At 41.8% G+C, this 20763-nt stretch overlaps 1 protein-coding gene across 10 annotated transcripts in view; it reads right to left on the bottom strand.

The window, feature by feature from the left end:
• The window catches only part of SLC8A1 (solute carrier family 8 member A1), a 458773-nt gene that overhangs the window by 66062 nt on the left and 371948 nt on the right, over window positions 1–20763 (bottom strand). For 7 of the 10 annotated variants that reach the window (XM_012173106.4, XM_012173120.4, XM_060412238.1 and 4 more), the window contains 3 exons: window positions 20187–20255; window positions 14773–14903; window positions 10558–10657 (listed from right to left, as the gene is read on the bottom strand). In XM_012173106.4, coding sequence (XP_012028496.1) covers window positions 10558–10657; window positions 14773–14903; window positions 20187–20255 — 300 coding nt within the window. The remainder of the gene's footprint in view (window positions 1–10557; window positions 10658–14772; window positions 14904–20186; window positions 20256–20763) is intronic. The other 3 variants (XM_042246260.1, XM_042246261.1, XM_027966903.2) reach the window with 1 other exon arrangement.

Below are 20763 nucleotides of genomic sequence, written 5' to 3'. Positions count from 1 at the left end.
TTGAAGCCTGTTGGTTCAGGCAAGTGGCGTTTCATTGCAGGAGTCAGAATGACAAGGTCTTTATCAAGAGAGCAGGCTGTGAACAGCAAGAATTAATGCTGCAAGTCACTTTCATGAGCTTCCTCTGCCTCTGTGTGTGTGTTGGAGGGGGGGTAATTCGTTATGTTTTCTTTTTTTCCACCTCTTCAGATTATGCTAAAATGTTTTCCCCCCACTGCAAACAGTGTACAACGGCTCTCGCCTGGAGATGAACGCCAGTCCCACCCCCCACCCCCCAGTCCCCAACGCCATGTGCATTGGTTTGGAAGCAACAACTAAAATTATATTCACATTGCAGCAGTGAATCCAACAAAAGAGCTTCTGGACCCAGTGATGGCACATTGTTTGCGGAGCCGAGCTGCTGCCTCTCCAGACAAAAGCTGCATTAGGGATGTGACTCCAGGCTTACAAATAAGAGTGCTGAATCACTCCCCAGCCCTTCTATACAGTGTTTTCCTCAAGATTTTGAAATAAGCAATTTAAGAGAAAAACAGTCCAACAAGTCAATATTCTTTTCAGAAATATTAGCTAAAGCATATCCAGGGGCAGAAAAATAATTGCTTCTTTCTCCCATCTTCTTCTTGTTCTTTCACCTCTCTGCAGCCAGCCTGCCTCTTTCTGAAACGAACAGTTGAAGTTACCTGATTCAACATTTTATTCTGCTACCACTGACATTTTGAAGTTGATTGATATCCGAGATTTGCTTTATCTACCTACCGATATGGCCCTAGAATATCTCCCTTAATATCTCCTATTTATGGGAGATATTCAAGTTTCTCTCTGGAACTTACTGTCATCTTTCTCCCTCATGCCCTCTGCTTTTCCTCTTTCTCAATTCAGACCCTGATAATGAGCCAAAAAACACTAAAATTCCACTAAGGAAACAGACAGAAAATGCAATTTTAAATATGGATTTGCATATCCAATTTGCATACACGAAAATAAGTGTATTTTATGTGTACCATTGCATGCATATGTATATCTGCATGTTCTGTGGATGTGTATTTATTATATATGAATTAAAAATATGTCTGGAACTTTGAAACAAGGCATATGGGTATGTGTGAGGGTGCGTGTTTGTATCGATTGTTTTCTAGATCAGACATGGCAGTATGATATCAGGGAAAACAGGCTTTTAATCCAGTTACATGTAGATTGAAAAACATTGCTTCCCACCTAAATTCAATCACTCTTTATTCAATAAATATTTTCACTACCAAACACTGTCCTAGATACTAGAGAAATAGTAGTAAAAATGATGGATTTGTTGTTTAAAAATATTTTAATTTAGATTCTTTCTAATTCTAAGAGGACTTGGGCAGATCTGTACTTGTTAATAAACTAAATTACTTTAAGGTAAAATAGGACCAAAAATATCTAAAGAAAGCAGAAACAAAGGACACTTTCTGACACAAGACTTGAGTGGGTATTGAATACTTGGACAAAAAAGTTAAGCTTTCTGATGGCAAAGCAAATACGAAAACATTGAATTAAAAATTATTTTGCTAAAAAAAAAAAAACAAAACCCAAAACTTTTCTTTAAACTGAAGTAGGAATTTATCATGCTTTCTTTATAGGAAGTGATATCATTAATAATAACCAACTCTAAAGAAAGATAAAAATACTTTTCAAATATTATACTTTAAAGGTAAAAATTAAAATTATGATTAATTTATAATCCATGAGAGTAGTTTTGATAGGGGCTCTGGTAAAAGACTATTGAGAGTCCCTTGGACAGCAAGGAGATCAAACCAATCCACCCTAAAGGAAATCAACCCTGGGTGTTCATTGGAAAGACTGATGCTGAACCTGAAGATCCAATACTTTGGCCACCTGATGAGAAGAGCTGACTCATTGGAAAAGACCCTGATGCTGGGAAAGATTGAGGGCAGGAGGAGAAGAAGCTGACAGAGGATGAGATGGTTAGATGGCATCACTAACTCAATGGACACGAGTGTGAGAAAACTCAGGGAGATAGTGATGGATAGATAAACCTGGTGTGTTACAGTTCATGGAGTCACAAAGTGTTGGAGAGAACTTAGCAACTGAACAACTGATAAAAAGTTAAATAAGCTTTACTTTCCTGACATCTAATTCAAAGCAAGAAGAGCAGCTACTGAATTTAATGTGACCATTAGACAGCATGTCTTAAACATTACATGTCTTAAATGAACTTTGGCCAAAATGGTGCAATTACTCAATTAATCTAACGTGTACTCTAAGGCAGATATTCCATTTGCTTAAAGCTATTTATTTTTTAAATTAATAAAAGTAAAGTAATTAGCCTTCAATAAAATAATTAATTTAAAAAATAAAATAAAAGCACCTCCATGAGGGGAGTAGCAACCTTAGGGGTAGGAGGCAGGTACATAACTGGGGCTCTAGGAAAGGGGTAGAGATTTCTAGAACAGCCAGGGTAGGTGGGGCACGTGCAATCTTCTATGCGCCTTTGCACCTGGCCAGAACTGTGCCTGATAGAGTTTAAATCCCTTGTCAGGCAGAGATCTTAGCATGGTGATGAAGCAAAGGTCACTTTCAGACACCTCTAGTCTCCTCTGTGCAGGCAAATTCCTATAGTTAGGTCAGAGCCTGTTAAGGGGAGCTGACCACAGCATCTCTCTCAATGCACAGGTGCAAAACATCTCTTTCAAATACCAGGAGCTTTTGATACAAGCACAGAGGTAAATCAAGGCACCAGCAGGAGCAGCATCACCTGGGAATTGTTAGAAATCCATAATCTCAGACCTCCCCCAGTGCTTTTGAGAATATACATCTTAAAAAGATCCCTGGGAGAGTCATGTACAAATTAAAGTTTGGGAAGCATTGTTCTTATAAGTGTTGGGCTATTTCTGATCTAACTTCTCTCAGGTCAGCAGAAACCTTCTACCAACAGTAATTTCACTGCCATGTTTACAAACTGAAGATTAGAAGGCTGGTGGATTCTGCAGTGATCAGAATTCATCTTTCCAACTGTGTCCCCTGATTGACAGGTAGCAAGGTGGTCACTAAGTGGGCTCCGGGTCTTACAGTCTCTCTTTGGTAAGAGCAACTCTTAAAATATTCATGTTTTAGATTTGCTTTATGTTTTTGTGTAAGAAGTGTTCCCATCTTAAACAAAAAGGTGGAAAGACTTATGATTTATGGTATTTTATTAGTAAATGCCATTGGGGCACCCAAAAAACCCTCTTTTTCTAATTATACATCATTTTGATTATTTTCACTGAAACAGTAGATAGGACAGCATTATTCAAGCAGAGAGTAAGCCAAAATTTCATACACAGTTTTTTTTTTTTGACCAACTTCTTTCAAGGCAGCTGTACCTACTATTTCTCATGAAACTTCATCTTTTTTTCATGAACCTCAGTCAGTTTCTATGTTTAGATAAAGGACTCTTTATAGTCACACAAGAAATAGGACAAAAAGAAAATTCCCAATCCCTAATGGCCTCTCCCCTTTTTTGTCTGATTGCCTCACAGTCAAACTAATGCTGTGTCAAATCTGACCTAGCAGTGTTTTTTTGTTTCTTCAACTGCTTAAATGGGATTTTCATATGACCCACAGGTTATACATTAAGTAATGAGAGTGTCTCTACAGTAATGATGTTCAATAATAGAGGAGATGTTAAAAGATTCTTGCTCAGACCAGATGGCACGGCAACCCTTGAAACTCATTTGAGGTACCATTTTTATTATTTAGGACTTAAAGAGTGGATCAGTCTTTGGGTTGACAGAATTGTTAAGTGAATTATTGTTCAGGGGCACCACTGAGGTGACAGTGTTTGCCATTAAACAATTCAACTTATCTGAGCGCACTTATTATTCTATGTAACACACGGTAAGGACTGAGGGCATAAGCATCACCCAAACTGAGCCAGTCTCCATGCTGGGTTGGTAGGCTCAGGAGACGCCGTCCCCTCCGCCTCTTCATTTAACTGACATCGGGTCTCTGATTATAATCTTGAGCCACCTAGGAAGCCTTAGTACTGAATACTTAAGATGATCAGGTAAAACAGAGGGAAGTATGTTGACTTTATTCAAAGAAAGTTATACCAATTAGTAGGCAGAAGGCTACAGATGCACCCAGGGAAACAAACACCTCCCTCTGTCCTTGACGGAACTGACTGGTACCTTCCTTAACGACATACGAGCTTAAGGAGATTTAACACATATTAAGAAGAAAACTTCCATATTTCAATCTTCTGCTCAATTATCCAAAAGAATAAAGATATAAGCCATCGAATGTGCCAGTGTCTGTGTGCCTGTGTTTTGTATGTCTGTATGTACACACGTTTATATGTGTCTGTGTGTTCATGTATTTGTACACACACATACAGGTCTGTGTGCATCTGTGTAAGTATGTATACGGGCGTTCTATGTGTGTGTGCACAGGTGAGTGTGTACTCAGTTCTCAGGCATAGGGAGTGTGTGCACTTCCACAAAGAAGAAAATCTCAGGCTGACGTGTACCCCAGGACTGACATTTACCAGCTCTGAGTTCTTGTGCAAGTTACATCGTTTTTCTGAATCTCAGTTTCCTTATCTATCAAATGGCATGTGTAACATAAAATGAAAAGATCAACTGTGTTTTTAGTCACATAGCCTTTTTAGTAATTAAATGGAATTGACTGCCTTTCCACAAATTGTTTTAATTTATTTTTTAACTGAAGGATAACTGCTTTACAGAATTTTGTTTTCTGTCAAACCTCAACATGAAACAGCCATAGGTATATATATATCCCCTCCCTCTTGAATCTTCCCCCCATGTCCCTCCCCATTGCACCCCTCTAGGCTGACACAGGGGAGAAGGCAATGGCACCCCACTCTAGTACTCTTGCCTGGAAAATCCCATGGACGGAGGAGTCTGGTAGGCTGTAGTCCATGGGGTCGCTAAGAGTTGGACACGACTGAACGACTTCACTTTCACTTTTCACTTTCAGGCATTGGAGAAGGAAATGGCAACCCACTCCAGTGTTCTTGCCTGGAGAATCCCAGGGGCGGGGGAGCCTGGTGGGCTGCCGTCTATGGGGTCACACAGAGTCGGACACGACCGAAGTGACTTAGCAGCAGCAGTAGGTTGACACAGAGCCCCTGTTTGAGTTTCCTGAGCCATAGAGCAAATTCCCATTGGCTATCTCTATTACAAATGGTAATGTAGGTTTCCACGTTACTCGTTCCATACATCTCACCCTCTCCTCCCCCTCCCCTTGTCCATAAGTCTATTCTCTGTGTCTGTTTCTCCACTGCTCCCTGTAAATAAATTCTTCAGCACCATTTTTCTAGATTCTGTATATATGCATTAGAATACAACATTATATTTCCCCTTCTGACTTCAGGGTGTATAAGAGGTTCTGGGTTCATCTGCCTGTCTATGGCTGAGTGATACTCCATTGTGCATATGCGCCGCTTCTCCATCCATTCATCTGCTGATGGACATCTAGGCTGCTGCATCTAGTGCTGCAATGAACAATGAGATACACGTGTCTTTTTCAATTTTGGTTTCCTCAGGGTATACGCCTAGGAGTGGGATTGCTGGGTCTTACAGTGGTTTTATTCCTAGTTTTTTAAGGAATCTCCATACCGTCTTCCATAGTGGCTATATTGATTTACATTCCCACCAACAGTGCAAGAGTGTTCCCTTTTCTCCACACCCTCTCCAGCATTTATTGTTTGTAGGCTTTTTGATGATGGCCATTCTGACTGGTATGAGGTGATATCTCATTGTAGTTTTGATTTGCCTTTCTCTAATAAGGAGCCCTGTTGAGCATCTTTTCATGTGTTTGTTAACCATTTATATGTCTTCTTTGGAAAAATGTCTGTTTAGGCCTTTCCTCCACTTTTTGATTGGGTTATTTGTTTTTCTGGTATTGAGTCATATGAACTGCTTGTATATTTTGGAAATTAATCTTTGGTCAGCTGTCTCATTTGCTATTATTTTCTCTCATTCTGAGGGATGTCTTTTCACCTTGCTTATAGTTTCCTTTGCTGTGCAAAAGCTTTTAAGTTTAATCAGGTCCCACTTGTTTACTTTTGTTTTTATTTCTGTTACTCTAGGAGGTGAGTCATAGAGGATCTTGGTTTGATTTATGTCATCGAGTGTTCTGCCTATGTTTTTTTCTTCTAAGAGTTTTATCATAGAATATTCAAGATTATTTGCCTCCCAAATAACCAACTGTGGTATCCCAATGCAAAAGTTGGTTCTGGTGAAAATACATGTTGCCTTGATTAGTCCTTATAGCAACTCATGAGTGAGGAGCTGTTTTCTCCACTTTCCACATAAGGGGACTGAAATTTAGAGGGGATGTAATCTGCCTAGAGAGTTTCCCAGGTGGCTCAGTGGTGAAAAAAAAAAAAAAATCCACCTGCCAATGCAGGAGACACTGGTTTGATCCCTGGGTTGGGAAGATTTCCTGGAGAAGGAAATGGCAACCCACTCCAATATTCTTACATGGGTAATCCCATGGACAGAGGAGCCTGGGAGGCTACAGTCCATGGGGTTGCAAAAGAGACATGACTGAGAGACTAAACAACAACAATCTTCTTGGAGTCATCCGGGAAGCTGTTGGAGGTCTGGGACACGAACATGCATCTGACTCCAAAGCCAGGTTTGTCACCCCTCTGCCCTTCACCTCACTATAGCTCAGGCTGCTGGGAAGAACAGCAGTGTGCTGGCTATGGAATTGGCACTGGCATTCTGCTTCTCTTTACCCAGATAACCTTTGCCTTCTTCCTGACACATTTCTCCCTTGTAGTCCAGCTGGTCCATGATTTCTTAAAGCCAACCCTTCATTCCTGTCTTGGTAGAGACACTAGGAAGAAGGTGGCATTGGGGGAAATTCAAACTGGGCACACAGTGAATTCTGGCTTCCCTTAGAAATACATCTGCTGGCAGAGCTCATACCACCTAATGATACTCAACTTGTCTTGCAAATTTTTACAGGCACCTCAGTGCTGCAGGCCACCACTCCTGGTAGTCTATCCAGGGAAAGACAGGAGAACTTCAGGGACATGACTGTATAATCCCCTTCTAATCCCTGGAATCAAATGAGTCCTTTAACTCTTCAAATATTGAACTAAAAGAACTTGGTTTACAGAAACATTATGGTCCTAGGAGGTCTAGGGACAGAGCTATGAAACTCAGTGATGGTAGAGGAACCAAAAGACTGCCAGGGATTACCCTGAAATTAGTTTAAATATAATCAGTGGGAAACAGAAGCAAAATCCAATTTATGAAATTATTATTTTTGTTTAGGAAGATAGATCGTTTCAATTTTGCACAGAAAATTGCATGGGACAAAACCTCTCAGTAGAGCTGTTTAAAAGCAATTTAACATTTTTAATAAGGCAACTCTTTCTAATTCTCAACTATTTAGCCATGAAATCTTAAAATCCAACAAAATTCTGTTGTCAAGAAATGTTGCTTTACCAATTTTATTGTCTATTTAACAACCCAAGAATATTAACATTCTTTAGAGACCTAAATTTAATCACAATGACAACTATTGAGCTTCCTAACTGCCCTTCATGTAATTTAATGCCTATAAACTATCAGTTTGCTTTTCTGATATTTTGTCTCAAAATTGTAAAGAAGGTCAATGTACCCAGCAGCCTGCAAATTTCTAAGCAATTTTTGTCTTGTTCCCAAGCATACATTTAGAAACTTAAACACAACACATTGCATGACAAATAAGAATCCTTGAGGAGTTTTGCATTTCATTCATCAACAGTTCTTTAAAGGATGTGAGGGGACTTAGTCCCATCATCTAAGTGCTGACAAAAAGAGTATCAGCAGTGGTGACAAAGCCAAGGGAAGTCATGAGCCGGAGGGGAGGAGCAGCTTTCCTTGCTTTGACATTTCTCTCTCAAGAGCTGTGGACAGCACACTGGACTAGAATTTGGTAGATCAGGGCTCTGGGCTACTTTCCAAAACCAAGTTGCCTTGCAGAGGCTCAGATTTTTCCTCCCAAAGGTCAGGATAGTCATAATACTGACCTCATGAGATTTCAAGAGGATTTAATTCAACATAAGAAAGGGCTGTCAAACCAAAATCTTCCCCTTTAAAGTAAGAAAGTCTTAGCATCTTTAGAGTTGTTTCTCTGTATACCTATTCTGATCAGGAGCAAAAATACAACTTTGCAGCATATGGCTGTTTAAAACCACTGTTTTCCATTACCATAGATTGGCCATAAAATGTTTACCTTGGTCCCTGAAAGTTACAAAAATGTGCCGATAAATCAACACAAAGCCACCCCACTGCTAGAAAAGCAAACTGAGCAGTGACTGTGTCTTCTTGGCCACTGTCCAATGCAGCCCCTTAGGCAAGCTTCTTATCCCCCTCCACAGCTTTGTTGTTCTGATGATAAGCTCATCATTGTACATACACTTTGACTTCTTGCTTATTTTACTCATCTGCTGTCTCCTGCATGAGAAGGTAAGCTTCATGCAGGCAGGAATATTTGTCTGTTTTATTCACTGTCATAGCCTTTGCACCAAGAACGATGATTGACATATAGAAAAATGAATGAATGAATGAATGAGGCCAGGTCATGATCATCATTTAAATGCTCACACATCTGCAGCCAAAGGAAATGTGGAAACCATTGGAAATGATCCATTAAGGCTTATGCTGCTTTTAATGTTTCAATTCTGATATGTCAAAGCCCATAAAATAATTTGCTTATTTTAAAATATCTTCTACCACTGGCCTTGTCAACAGTGTCTTATACAAGTTATCTTTGTCCTTTTAGTTTGCATTCTCTCTGAGAAGGAGTATATCTCCCATGCCTCAGATATTAATCTTAGATTTACAGAAAAAATACAAGCCATAATGAGGGAATTCTAGACAGTGAATGTTTATGTCCCTCCCAAATTCATATGTTGAAGCCTAATTCCTGATATAATGGTATATGGAAGTGTGGCCTTTGGAAAATGATAAAATCATCAGGTTAAAGTCCTCATTGACAGGATTAATGCCCTTGGAACTTGAGATGAATATACATACACTACTATATATAAGATAACCAACAAGGACCTACTGCATAGCACAGAGAACTCTATTCAAAATTCTGACTACCTATATGAGAAAATAATCTGAAAGAGAATGAATATATGTATGTGTATCACTGAATCATTTTACTGTATACCAGAGACTAATACAACACTGCAAATCAACTATAATGCAGTGCATTTTTTAAAAAGAGAGACCCTGAAGCACTCCCTCATCTCTTCTCCTATGTGAGGACAGAGTGAGAAATCAGCTGTCCATGAACCAGGATGCAGGCTCTCACCAGGCACCAAATCTACCTGGCCCTCACACTGGACTTCCAGCCTCTAGAACTGCCAGAAGTAAGTTTCTGTAGTTTACAAGTCCACCCAGTCTCTGGTATTTTGTGACAGCAGTCCCAAAAGAGGAACACAGGGAGTCCCTCACCTCCATTAGAATTTATGTGTAAATTTCAAATTTACTCCCCCTAAGCAATTACTCATCATTTACTGTTCATAAATTTCCACTGTGGACTCCACTGCAAGAAACCAAAATGTGGTTATAAACAGTACTACTAATAAACAGGCACAAACATTCCTTTACCATCCTTTGTTCCCACAGTATTTGGGAGATCTGTCAAATTATTCTCTGGCAGATTGGAAAGAGGGGGTTGTGTTAGGAGTCATGATCCAACCGTTAGTGATGCTGTTCCCATATTTTACAGTCTGGGAATCACTACCTAGAAAATTCTAGTTTTGTTCATTGATTGCAACAGTAGAGGATGAGCCTGCAGGGATCTTTAAAGAGAAAGAACCAGTGGAAATGCAGCAGCAGAACTTGATGGTGGTGCTTTCCCGAATCTCTGAAAGGGGCTTTCCTCCACCTTTATACAATCACACAGAGAATGGACCAGGCTTGGCGATCCATGAAACAGATACATTTTTCTGAATTTAATTTCCTCAGGTGTCTGGCTCCTTGTGTTTGCAGCACACTTCATTTTGCAGGATTTTCCTAAATAAAACTCTTCACTTTGCATGTACAGGAAGAAACAGAATGTGATTCTATTTTTATGTCCAGAGCCAGTGCAAACACTTAATGCTATTGAAGAGAGTTTAAAATGATGCAGATGGTGGTGGTGAAGGGTCTTCATGTCACCCTGCCCCACCAATGATATTGCTGCTTCCTTTCTGACCTACACTTGGCCACTTCTCCTGCTCTCAGGAAATTTTCCAGACAAAGCCCTGTGATTGGCTCTCCATGAGTTTGAGATGTCAAGGCTTTAAATTTATCTTGTCTATTTCCGGAGAGAAAGACGCAATGTAGACAGAGAAGGAAGTTCTGTTTGAAGACTTCTACTTCATCTATAAAGTCTAAATTTGTCCCCAAAATGTGCATATATGCTACAAATACATTTATTTCTCTTTTAATTTCATCACAGAGAATCTTTGGTGCTTTGACATAGACCAAGTGTTTATGGCAGGAAAAGTAAGCTTGTAATGAATGACATTATCACTCATAATATTCATAGAAAGGCACTCACCAGCACTGACAGTGATCGCCTCGATGAACTGCTCTCTCCAGCTGTTCGTCCCAACCACAAGGGCTAGGTTTGTCTTCTTAATCAGTTTGTCCACAGTACTCTAGAAAGGTTGAAAAGAATCAGATAATAACGGCTGGGTTGGTTAAGGCCTCCGGGAAATCTCAGACCTCCTTGATTTTGAAACCCCAGAGTTATATAAAGGGTAGCAGATGTTAGGCTCAGAACAACAGTATTGACATCAAACACTGTTACGTTTATGCAAACAAGCACAGTCCTGACTTGGAAACATCCTGAAATGGAAACTTCTTTGTAGCAAATACAATCCTCCTTCAATGCCTAATGGCCAAGGAAGAATAGCCTCAGTGGTGAGAATAGAGGATGTATGCTTCATGAACTTGATTCTCTCTTGGCTTCATCTAGAGTGTGCTGTCTGCAACTGAATTTATGCCCTGCTCAGCATATTTATCAGTGAACACCCAGAAGTGGCAGAGATTACAAAATTAAAACCTGTTCTTACTATATTTTTGTTGACCAGTGAAATGCAGCCAAACAGCAGAGTCTCAAGACTGCTGCTGTATGATCATCAATAAATGGATTTTTCTTTGGCTACTGGTTTTGTAAGACTAGTGGCTATTAGAGAATTCATCTCACCTGACTCCTGTTGCAAATGAGAAAAGCCAAGAAAAGGTCAATTTGTATGGTTTAGGGCAGTATTCCCTAACCTTTAAGGCATTACTTTCGTGGAAGACAATTTTTTTCCATAGACTGGGGTGGGAATGGTTTTGGGATGATTCAAAAGCACATTACATTTATCATACGTTTATTTCTATTTTTATTATATCAGCTCCATCTCAGATCATCAGGCATTAGATCCTGGAGGTCGGGGCCTGTGGTTTACGGCACACTGCGATGACCTTGCACTAAGTTTTCCACTGCTTTACTAATACTGAGTCACTTCTTCTTTTTTTTAAGACTTGTTTTAAGCTTCGTTCTGTACAATTAGCACTCTTAGCTTTCCACATAAATGTCAGTTCATGGGACAACAGGAGCAGCCAAGCATTCACGAGAAAACTAAGGAAGCAGATGCACCCAAAGCACTACCACAAATCCCAGCAACTGCAAGGAGAAGGGTCACTTCTGGGACTTGAGGCCGTTCTTCCCAGAGACCACCGCCCGACTAAGCTACCACACGCCCACACTTACTGTCAGAGCTTCCTCGAATTCCCACTCATTGCAAAGAGGCAGAAAACACATATCATTTGTCTTAGGTCAAAACCTGTACATGTTTAAGGCAGTGTCCCTGAATTGACTAAGGTCTGAGAGAGAAAGAGAGCATGTTATCAGCTAATCAGGAGGAAGGATCATGTGATCTGAAGGGTCCATCCGGAAGGCCAAAGCCACATCAGAATGTCAAGTACAACTGTCATTGGAACTGAAGTGAAATATTCAGAGGATAATAAATCTGAAAGGGACCATCTCCAACGGGCCCACTCTGTCCTTTCAACATCATCCCTTGCCAGGTTGTTTCTCTGTAGGGTGGTGACCTTTCGGCCTCTGGCTTTGTGTCTAGAACTGTTAGTGGCCCTGATAATAGCTGTCATCATCAGGACTGCCGTAACTAGAAGCACATGACAAGCCTCTGACTTTTCTCTCGACTCAGCCAATCTTGTTAAGTCCTCCAAGCGTCATGGTTGATGCCAATTCAAAGTTCTCTATAGAATGTAACAAGAAATGACCTTGACTTTTCCTAAATGTGATGGAAACTTGGGGCAGGCCTCTCCAAAGGAACCCTTTTTATTCTAAAACCAAGGCTGAGAATCCCATCACCGGGGGGATGAATAACTGAGAAGAGAATCTTCTGTAACAGTTAAATACCTCAAACAATATTGCCTCAGAAATATCTCTAAAGAGCTAAGTTTTAAGATAAATTAAACTTGAAATGTATATATATGTAAAACCTCAGGTAGATCATAAACTTTAGTTCATGTTAACCCTAAGGGACTATGAGATAGCCTGGGTTCTTCCCAGGACTTAATTTACATACATGTCCTCTCTTGACCTATAGGAGGAGATGAAAGAATAAGATGAATTTGAAATTTTATACTTGAGCATTCCCATCGACACTGGCCTGGAGATTTCCTAAATGTCCATTGTTAGCTCTTTACTGCACTAGACTGTGAGCAATTGTTTTAACCTCACCCTCAGTCACAGGTGTTAAAAAAATCCAGTACTACGTCAGAAGATAGTAAATAAGAACCCAGTGGGCAAAGCAGACTTGAATATTGTTAGATGTGACTCCAGATTTGGGTCTCTGATGCAGTTCTGAGGGTTCTGAACAAGTTCTTTAAAACGGCTATGGTCTAGAAAAAAATTCTTAAGAGAATAAAATGATATCAACATTAATCCCTGAAGGCACTTCAGAAACATAACCTAATGTGCCCTTCAGTGTTAACAGTAAACATAATGATGAACTCTTGAGGACATGGGAGGACATATCCTTTGGAAGCTATTCTAGAAAGATAAGTATCGCAAACAACTAGACTTATGGAGAGAGTGTTGGGTGACTTTCAAATGCTTGGATCATTGGTGTGGTTACCATAAAGAGCTCTGAACCCAAGAAAGTTTTGCTGCCTAGAAGACTGTGCCCTGCCATACCCAACCCAATTCTTCCTAAAGGAAGTGACTGTGATTGTTCTTCCTGGTCATGGGTGCACAGAAGGGGAAAGCTCAGGGTTGTTCCAGGAGAGAGGGCACAAAATAATTCCCCAGCAAGTCTTGGGAGGGTGGGGGAACTAGTGTTTACAGAAATGCCAAGCTGTAGAGTATGCTGCTACAAGTGGCACCAGGCTCTCTCTGATTCCAGGTGAAAAGGGGTGCATGAGGGAGAGTGAAGATGGACACATGAGCAGAGTGGTCCACAAACAAGACGGGCTGAGATGTCTGTGCCTCATCTCAGGGCACGTGTGCACATGTCAGTCATGTGTGTGCAGCTGGCCAGGTTCCAGATCAAACACCAGGTGGGTTCTGATGGTCGGGGTCTGCCTAGAAAGCACTGGTCCCAGTGTCTATCCTGCTCTTTCGTTCTGTGGGAATGGCTGAAAGGACGAGTTAACACATCCATGGTGGCCTGAAGGGGAAAGTTTAATTGCATTTTTATCTTTTGAATGGCACTTTAATTTGCAAAGAAATTTTTCTTTCCACCTATCTCCTATCAGGCACCTTCCTTTGTGAACTAAATTAAAAAAAATAATGAACAGGCCCAGCAAAAGGCAAAGAAGTCACAACCGTGAAAACTCCAGATACAATCCAGAGGGCTCTGGTTTCTAGGCTGGTGGCCTGATTCTCCCTTTTGGATTCTTCATTCTGGTCTTCCAAACAGAAGCAGAATCTGCCTTTCAAAAATAAGTGGGAAAAATGCTGCTGAGCTCTGGCGTGTAGTTCTGGAAACCTTTTCACATCCCACTGAAGAACGCAGGTGCACTTCTACTGGGGGGCTTCTAGGAGGGAGGACCATGTGAGTGAGATGGGGTGGGAGTGGGATGAGGGCTCAGTAAGCAGCTAAGAACAGATGGAAAGTTTCACCTCTAAGTCCTAAGCTCACCCTAAGGTCCATTTGCTTAACTTCTGAAAAATGACTTTTCTCATCTAAAGAACTGGAAATCTTTTTGTCTGATGACAAACTCTCTGGTTATGCACTCTACCCTCAGCTTGCAGACTGTACTCAAGTGTCCTAGGATCTTGAGAAGATGACTACATATACATGAGAGCTTATCGATCGCATGTTCCATGGGGAGAGCTTACCAACCTCCCTCCAAACAAAAGCCTCGTTTTTAGCAGTGCCAAGGCTTTGCTTCTACTAGATTGACTAGCTCTTTCAAACAAAGCATGGTTTCTTCCACACATAACAGTCTCTTAGAACCCATCTTTGCCTCTCCTTGCTGTCCTCTTGAACAAAGCCTCCCTTTAGGGCACCTTGGATCCTGTTAGTGATCAGGGTCTGAACCAGAACCCCAGACCCTGGTTCTGATGCTGTTTACTTTACAAGATCCGTTGGTTCCCTACCAACTCTCGAATTCCATTTCTGCTCTGATGCTCTCTCCATCAGTGAGCCAGTTCCTCTCTCTGGATGGATCATACAGCATAGACCGACAATATGAAATGTCTGGGTCCAGAGATGGGCCCGGCCTTCCTGATGGGCAGTGCTGATAAGCATACCTTGAACTCGTAGGATTCTTCAATGATCACCTCCAGTCTGGTGTGCTCTCCCAGAATGGGGCGCCCCATTTCTGCAATGCGCCTCTCTTCCTCTTCTTTGCTGGTCAGTGGCTGCTTGTCATCATATTCATCTGTGAAAGGGAAGGGCAAGAGATTGAGGATAGACTCCATTTTATTTGGAAATCCCTGGATCCTGAAACAAGGACAGCAAGGAAGGAAGTCCTGATGACCTACTGGAAGTCCCTGGGGTGATGTTGCAGGGAGAGGAGAACTGGACAGATGCCTGTCATGTGGGGCCGTGATCACTGGTGACAGCAAGTGATCAAAACATCCCACAAACTAATCACCAGCCAAAGAACAGATCAGGAAAAGCAACTGACAGGATCATATCCCTGGGAAAACTCTGCCATATGGCATCTATGATGAGGGAATCACCCAGGTGTTCCCTAGGATGCCGGTTTACCTGGCCATTTGTACACATTCTTTTAGCACATGAGGAAGAGGAAACACAATTAAAGCTGCCAGGTGAAAGAATCTGGTCTCCTCCTCTCTACTTGCAAGAGGCAACAGAAAATGCCCCAGGGGCAAAGAGATGATAGATGGGAAATTCTTATCTTAGCTTCTTATTTGCTACTGCAAGTTAAGAAGCTAAGCATCCATGCATTCCACATTTTAGTAAGATGCCTGTACTCCAGGGCTGTCTCTCTCTGGTGCAAAGCTGATGGGTTGGGAGGACCTTGATCACGTTAATCTTAAAGGAAACAAGGAAGAGGGAGTGTGAGGCCTTCAGGGAGTTACTACTACTCACCATGGGGGCATGATTATTTCCAGAACTACCAAGTAATTTACACTCCAGGAGAAACTCGTGGGTACTAAGAAAATGTTAATGGACTTGAGAGTCCATTAATGAGGGGAAGCTCACAGTTGGTTCCTCTCTGTGTGAAGGTCATTAAATAAATCCCAGACTGAAAAGGCCATGCACATGTGAAGGACAAACACTCTTCCTATAATCACTCAGCCCCCTGTCCTTCAGGCTCAGGATGTGGAACAAGACAGGCCACTTCCCCTCACAGTTGAGCTGAATGGACCTCATAGACAAGGATCTAGTATTGGTGGTACAGAAAGACTGCAGCCCTGATGCCCTCATTTCTAGAACTTTCTAGGCAAACTGCCTGCAGTGGGAATCTATGGACTGGGGAGCGATCAGGGTGGGAAGGACTTGAGCCCAGACTCCTTGCCTTTTGCATTTAGGCATCAGCTATTGCAGGAGTTCACAACTCCCTTCCTCTCCAAAGACACAGGACTTCCCTCTGCTGAGGGACCCTACCATGGTGGGTCCATCTGATGCACCAGCAAATGATGCAGAAAACTAGTTCCTAGGCCAGTTGTTACGGAGCAGATGGGCTAGAGGCACTGCTAGCATTTTATGTAAAAGTGAAAGTGCCACTTGGATTTTAATTTGAATTAGAAGACATTAGGGGAAGAATATTTACTATGTTCACTTTTCATAGTTTATTTACAAATGGGAAATTGTTTTTAATGGGATTCAAGTTGATTTGTGCTTCCCTGGTGGCTCAGGTGGTAAAGCGTCTGTCTACAATGCAGGAGACCTGGGTTCGATCCCTGGGTCGGGAAGATCCCCTGGAGAAGGAAATGGCAAACCACTCCAGTACTCTTGCCTGGAAAATCCCATGGACAGAGGAGCCTGGTAGGCTAAAGTCCATGGGGTCGCAAAGAGTCAGACAGGACTGAGCACACTCCCACTTCCACAAGTTGATTTAGGTATAAAAATATAGAGGAATTACAAAGGAAAGGTGATACAATACAATGGCATGACTTTAAACTGCATTTCACAAAATGAAATGATTTGGAACATGACATTAACTATATGGACATGGTAGTAAATGAAATCAAATCATGTAGTGAGCAAAAAGGTTATTCCCTTTTTAATCATCCTTGAGTCCTTCTGATGATGAAGACATGCTTATTTGGGGGATGTTACATCTGTAACTAGTTCCTGACATTAGGGTTTCTATCCTTTAGGAAACAGAAAACATTTATCAGGCATAGAGCACTGGACTGCATAGAGCTAGAAGTTAATAACTATAATTCATCCTAAAATTTTTAACCTTATTTTGTATTTATGACAAATACTAGCTTTCCATTAGTGTTAGTGACTTGTTTTTTTTTTTATTTTATGAATTTAGTGAAGTAAAAACATGAGGCAAAACATTGGCTGGAGCACATAACTGTACAGTTGGTATGAAGCCAGCGAAATAATGCAGGAGAGGTATGAGAATGACCAAGATTTAGGAATATCCGAACCAAACCAAAGAAAAGCAGGGCACCTGATTCCTATTGCTTCCTTCTACACTGTTTCCAGACTTGACTTGAATTTAATGCCACACTTTATCCTACTGTCTACCCATCTAGAAAACCTTCCCCCTTTTCACCTAGCTGAATCCTACTTATTTTTCAAAACTTTACCTCTTATTGCATGAAATATCCTTCAACTGACTTGCTTAGGAATGACCACTATAAGTTAGTTCTCAGTATTTGTTGTGTGCATATATTAAACATGGACACTTCTAATATACTACTTTTTTGTATTTAAACTACCTTTTGTTGCTGTTTAGGCAGTAAGTAGGCTTTGACTCTCTTGTGACCACAAGGACTGTAGCCTGCCAGGATCCTCTGTCCAGGGGATTTTCCAGGCAAGAATACTTGGGGTGGGTTTCCATTTCCCTCTCAAAAAACCACATTTACATACAAATATCCTGCATTAAAAACTTTACAAGACAGAACAGTATGTCTCATTGCTCTCTGAATTGCCCTCATATCCCCCAGAGCCTATTATGATGTAGTAGGATAAAGTTCTAGGTGCCTACTAAGTATTTGTCATGTGACTGCCCAATTCACCATTAGAAAAGTCTCTATTTGCTCTATGCATAGAAAGACTATTCAATCATTTCACACGTGTTATCACACTCTTACTATACGTCAGCACACTGAGGCCTTCCAACCCCATTCTCTTTTCTAGGAACTCATGGTCCAGTGGGAAGTGAGGCATATAGATCGGGCAACTTCTACTACAAAAAGCTAAGGACTGCAGATTCAGGGGGAGGGAGCAGCTTCCCTCTGCCCCAGGGAATCAGGGAAAGCTTCAAGAGAGAGGAGATACTTTGAAATTTGCCTTAAAGCATGTATAAAAGCTCACCAAGTGAAGGTGGTGGGAAGGATGGCTGGGAGGTATTATAATAGAGGACAGAGTGGTATTCCAAGCCGAGAAGTCAAAGCACAAAGGCTTAGTGTCATAGTAGGGTCAAGGCTATTTTCTCTTAATAAATGTCATGAACACTTAGGAGATATTTATATGTAACAGAAAGTAGCTGGATAAATCCTTTTATTGCTCTATAATGATACAGATGGGCTTCCCTGGTAGCTCAGCTAGGAAAGATTCCACCTGCAATGCAGGAGACCTTGGTTCAATTCCTGGATTGGGAAGATCCCCTGGAGAAGAGAATGGCAACCCACTCTAGTATTCTTGCCTGGAAAATCCCGTGGACAGAGGAGCATGGCCAGCTACAGTCCTTGGGGTTGCAAAGAGTCAGACATGACTGAGTTAGCCCTACTACTCTAGTGATACAGATAAGTTAGCATTCACTATGCAGATTTTTGAAACTGGCAAAGAGGAGAGCTAAGCAATTTTTTAAAAGTATCTTCTCTTTAGATAGCTTTTATTGAATAGAGAAATAGTTTAATAGCACATTTTTTGATCAACTATTATGTTTCTTGTCGCTTTGAGTGTTGGATCAAATGCAGTTCATTTTAATATGGTCAAGTCAGTTTCATTTTCTTCTTTATGCACATGCTGGGCTTTTCGTTTGGCTTCTCAGATAGAAGAAATTCTCTGTTTAATTCTCCCCCTCCCTCTATCTGTATATGTACATAAGCTTGTAAGCTTGTGTCTAAGTCGCTTCAGTTGTGTCCGACTCTGTGCGACTCTATGGACTACAGCCCACCAGGCCCCTCTATCCATGGGGATTCTCCAGGCAAGAATACTGGAGTCGGTTGCCATGCCCTCCTCCAGGGGATCTTCCCAATCCAGGGTTCGAACCCACGTGTGTTGTCTCCTGCATTAGTAGGCAGATTTTTACCACTAGCACCAGCTGGGAAGCCCCATATGTACATATACCTGTACCTATTTTTAAACTCACTTATTTTACTAAGAAGTTGATAATAAATTATGTGACATCATGATCTTAAAAAACAATGCAACTTAAAGATCAAATGCATAATGAAGAGCCATGGTTCAAATCAGTATTGACAAGACAGAAAATAATCCTGGGATAAAATCATCTGTAGGGGAGAAATCTGAGAGCAGATATTCCCTGGCAGTTTGCAGCAATTTGCTGGCCTCTCTGATTAGAACCTAAGGAGGCCCATAATTTATTTCCACGAGGAATATTCTGGAACAACTATGCAGTCAGGGCTGCATGATGATTAAGTGGGTGTGCGGGATACGAGAAACAAGGGAAGTCCTACTGAGGCGTGCTTCTGTCGCACGGCCAGTGATGGGTGATGGTGACAACTGGAGAGTGGGTATCGGTGTCCTCATCCAGAGACTCGGTGACAGGGAGAAGGAGCTCAAACTGGGCTCTAACCCTACTGTCGATATGGGACAGTTCTGTCATCCTTGAGTCATCCTGTCAACGTTCCTCTCTGGAGAAACCCCACAGATGCACCGTCATCTGTTTGTGTTTGGCTAACATCATGTTGCCTGGAGGCAGGAAAGGCAGACTCTGAGAAGAAAGTCAGCTTGCTTTTAAACATACTTCATAATACTTGGAATAAAAGAGCCATGCCTGAGAAGCGAGATTTGCAAGAAATCTGGAATATACTGAAACTTGGGAGGCCTCTGCACAGAGTCCCCTTTATAGGTCCATGCTGCCCCTTCCGCCATGCTTCCTACCCTGGGCTGTTGTGGTGGTGTCTTGTGGCTGGTCCAGGACTCCCCTCCCACTGCAGAGAAGCCATGTGTAGCAATGTTTCAGTGGGAACAGGGGCTGAATTGTGTCACTTGGACTGATGCTAAAGCTGAAACTCCAATACTTTGGCCACCTCATGCGAAGAACTGACTCATTGGAAAAGACCCTGATGCTGGGAGGGATTGGCAGCAGGAGGAGACAGAGGATGAGATGGCTGGATGGCATCACTGACTCGATGGACATGAGTGTGGGTAAACTCCGGGAGTTGGTGATGGACAGGGAGGCCTGGCGTGCTGTGATTCATGGGGTTGCAAAGAGTCGGACACGACTGAGCGACTGAACTGAACTGAACTGAATATCTGAAGACCCAAAGAACACTTGAAGGTGGTTAACTGTGGTTTTCAAGGCCCGTGAGGAAACGAGTACCTGCGATGGTGATTATAGTAGAGGGGAGTGGATGTTCTCTAGCATGAACTTTCCTGAAGACAGGCTGGCCTAGCAAAAGGACAGGCAAAAGTCAGCAGAATGGATGGTACTGGTTTGCCAGCAGAGCTCTGTGGAATTAGCAAGCATCACACCCAAAGGCATACAGCACACACAGTGTTAGTCTGGGGACTGAGTGGTCAGAGGTCACTGTTCTGTAGGTCACAGAAGAGCGCAGGTCAGTGGGGCAAGGGTTCTAGGAGCCAAGCCAGATTGTTTCTATGAAGCACACACGTCACAGACAGGAATGCAGCCACATTCCTGCAGGTGTCCGAGCATACTAACCATGTCCTTCACGTGCCTGCTTCCAGAAGCATCACCAAACTACAGAAAGCACCTGGTGCTCCTTTTAGAGCCTACTGGTGCCAACATCATGGCCTTGAGCAGGCCATTTCCCCAGCTTTCCCATATGTAACATGGAGATAGTAGTACCTGCTCTGTCCATATCACAGGCGTGTTTGAGGATCAAGTAACATAATATTTAAAAAATATGCTTATTTATTTCTTGGGCAGTCTGGAG

This window comes from Ovis aries, chromosome 3 (genome assembly GCF_016772045.2).
Source record: "Ovis aries strain OAR_USU_Benz2616 breed Rambouillet chromosome 3, ARS-UI_Ramb_v3.0, whole genome shotgun sequence".
Classification (NCBI taxonomy): Eukaryota; Metazoa; Chordata; class Mammalia; order Artiodactyla; family Bovidae; genus Ovis; species Ovis aries.
This window is presented reverse-complemented; position numbering and strand designations above follow the sequence as displayed.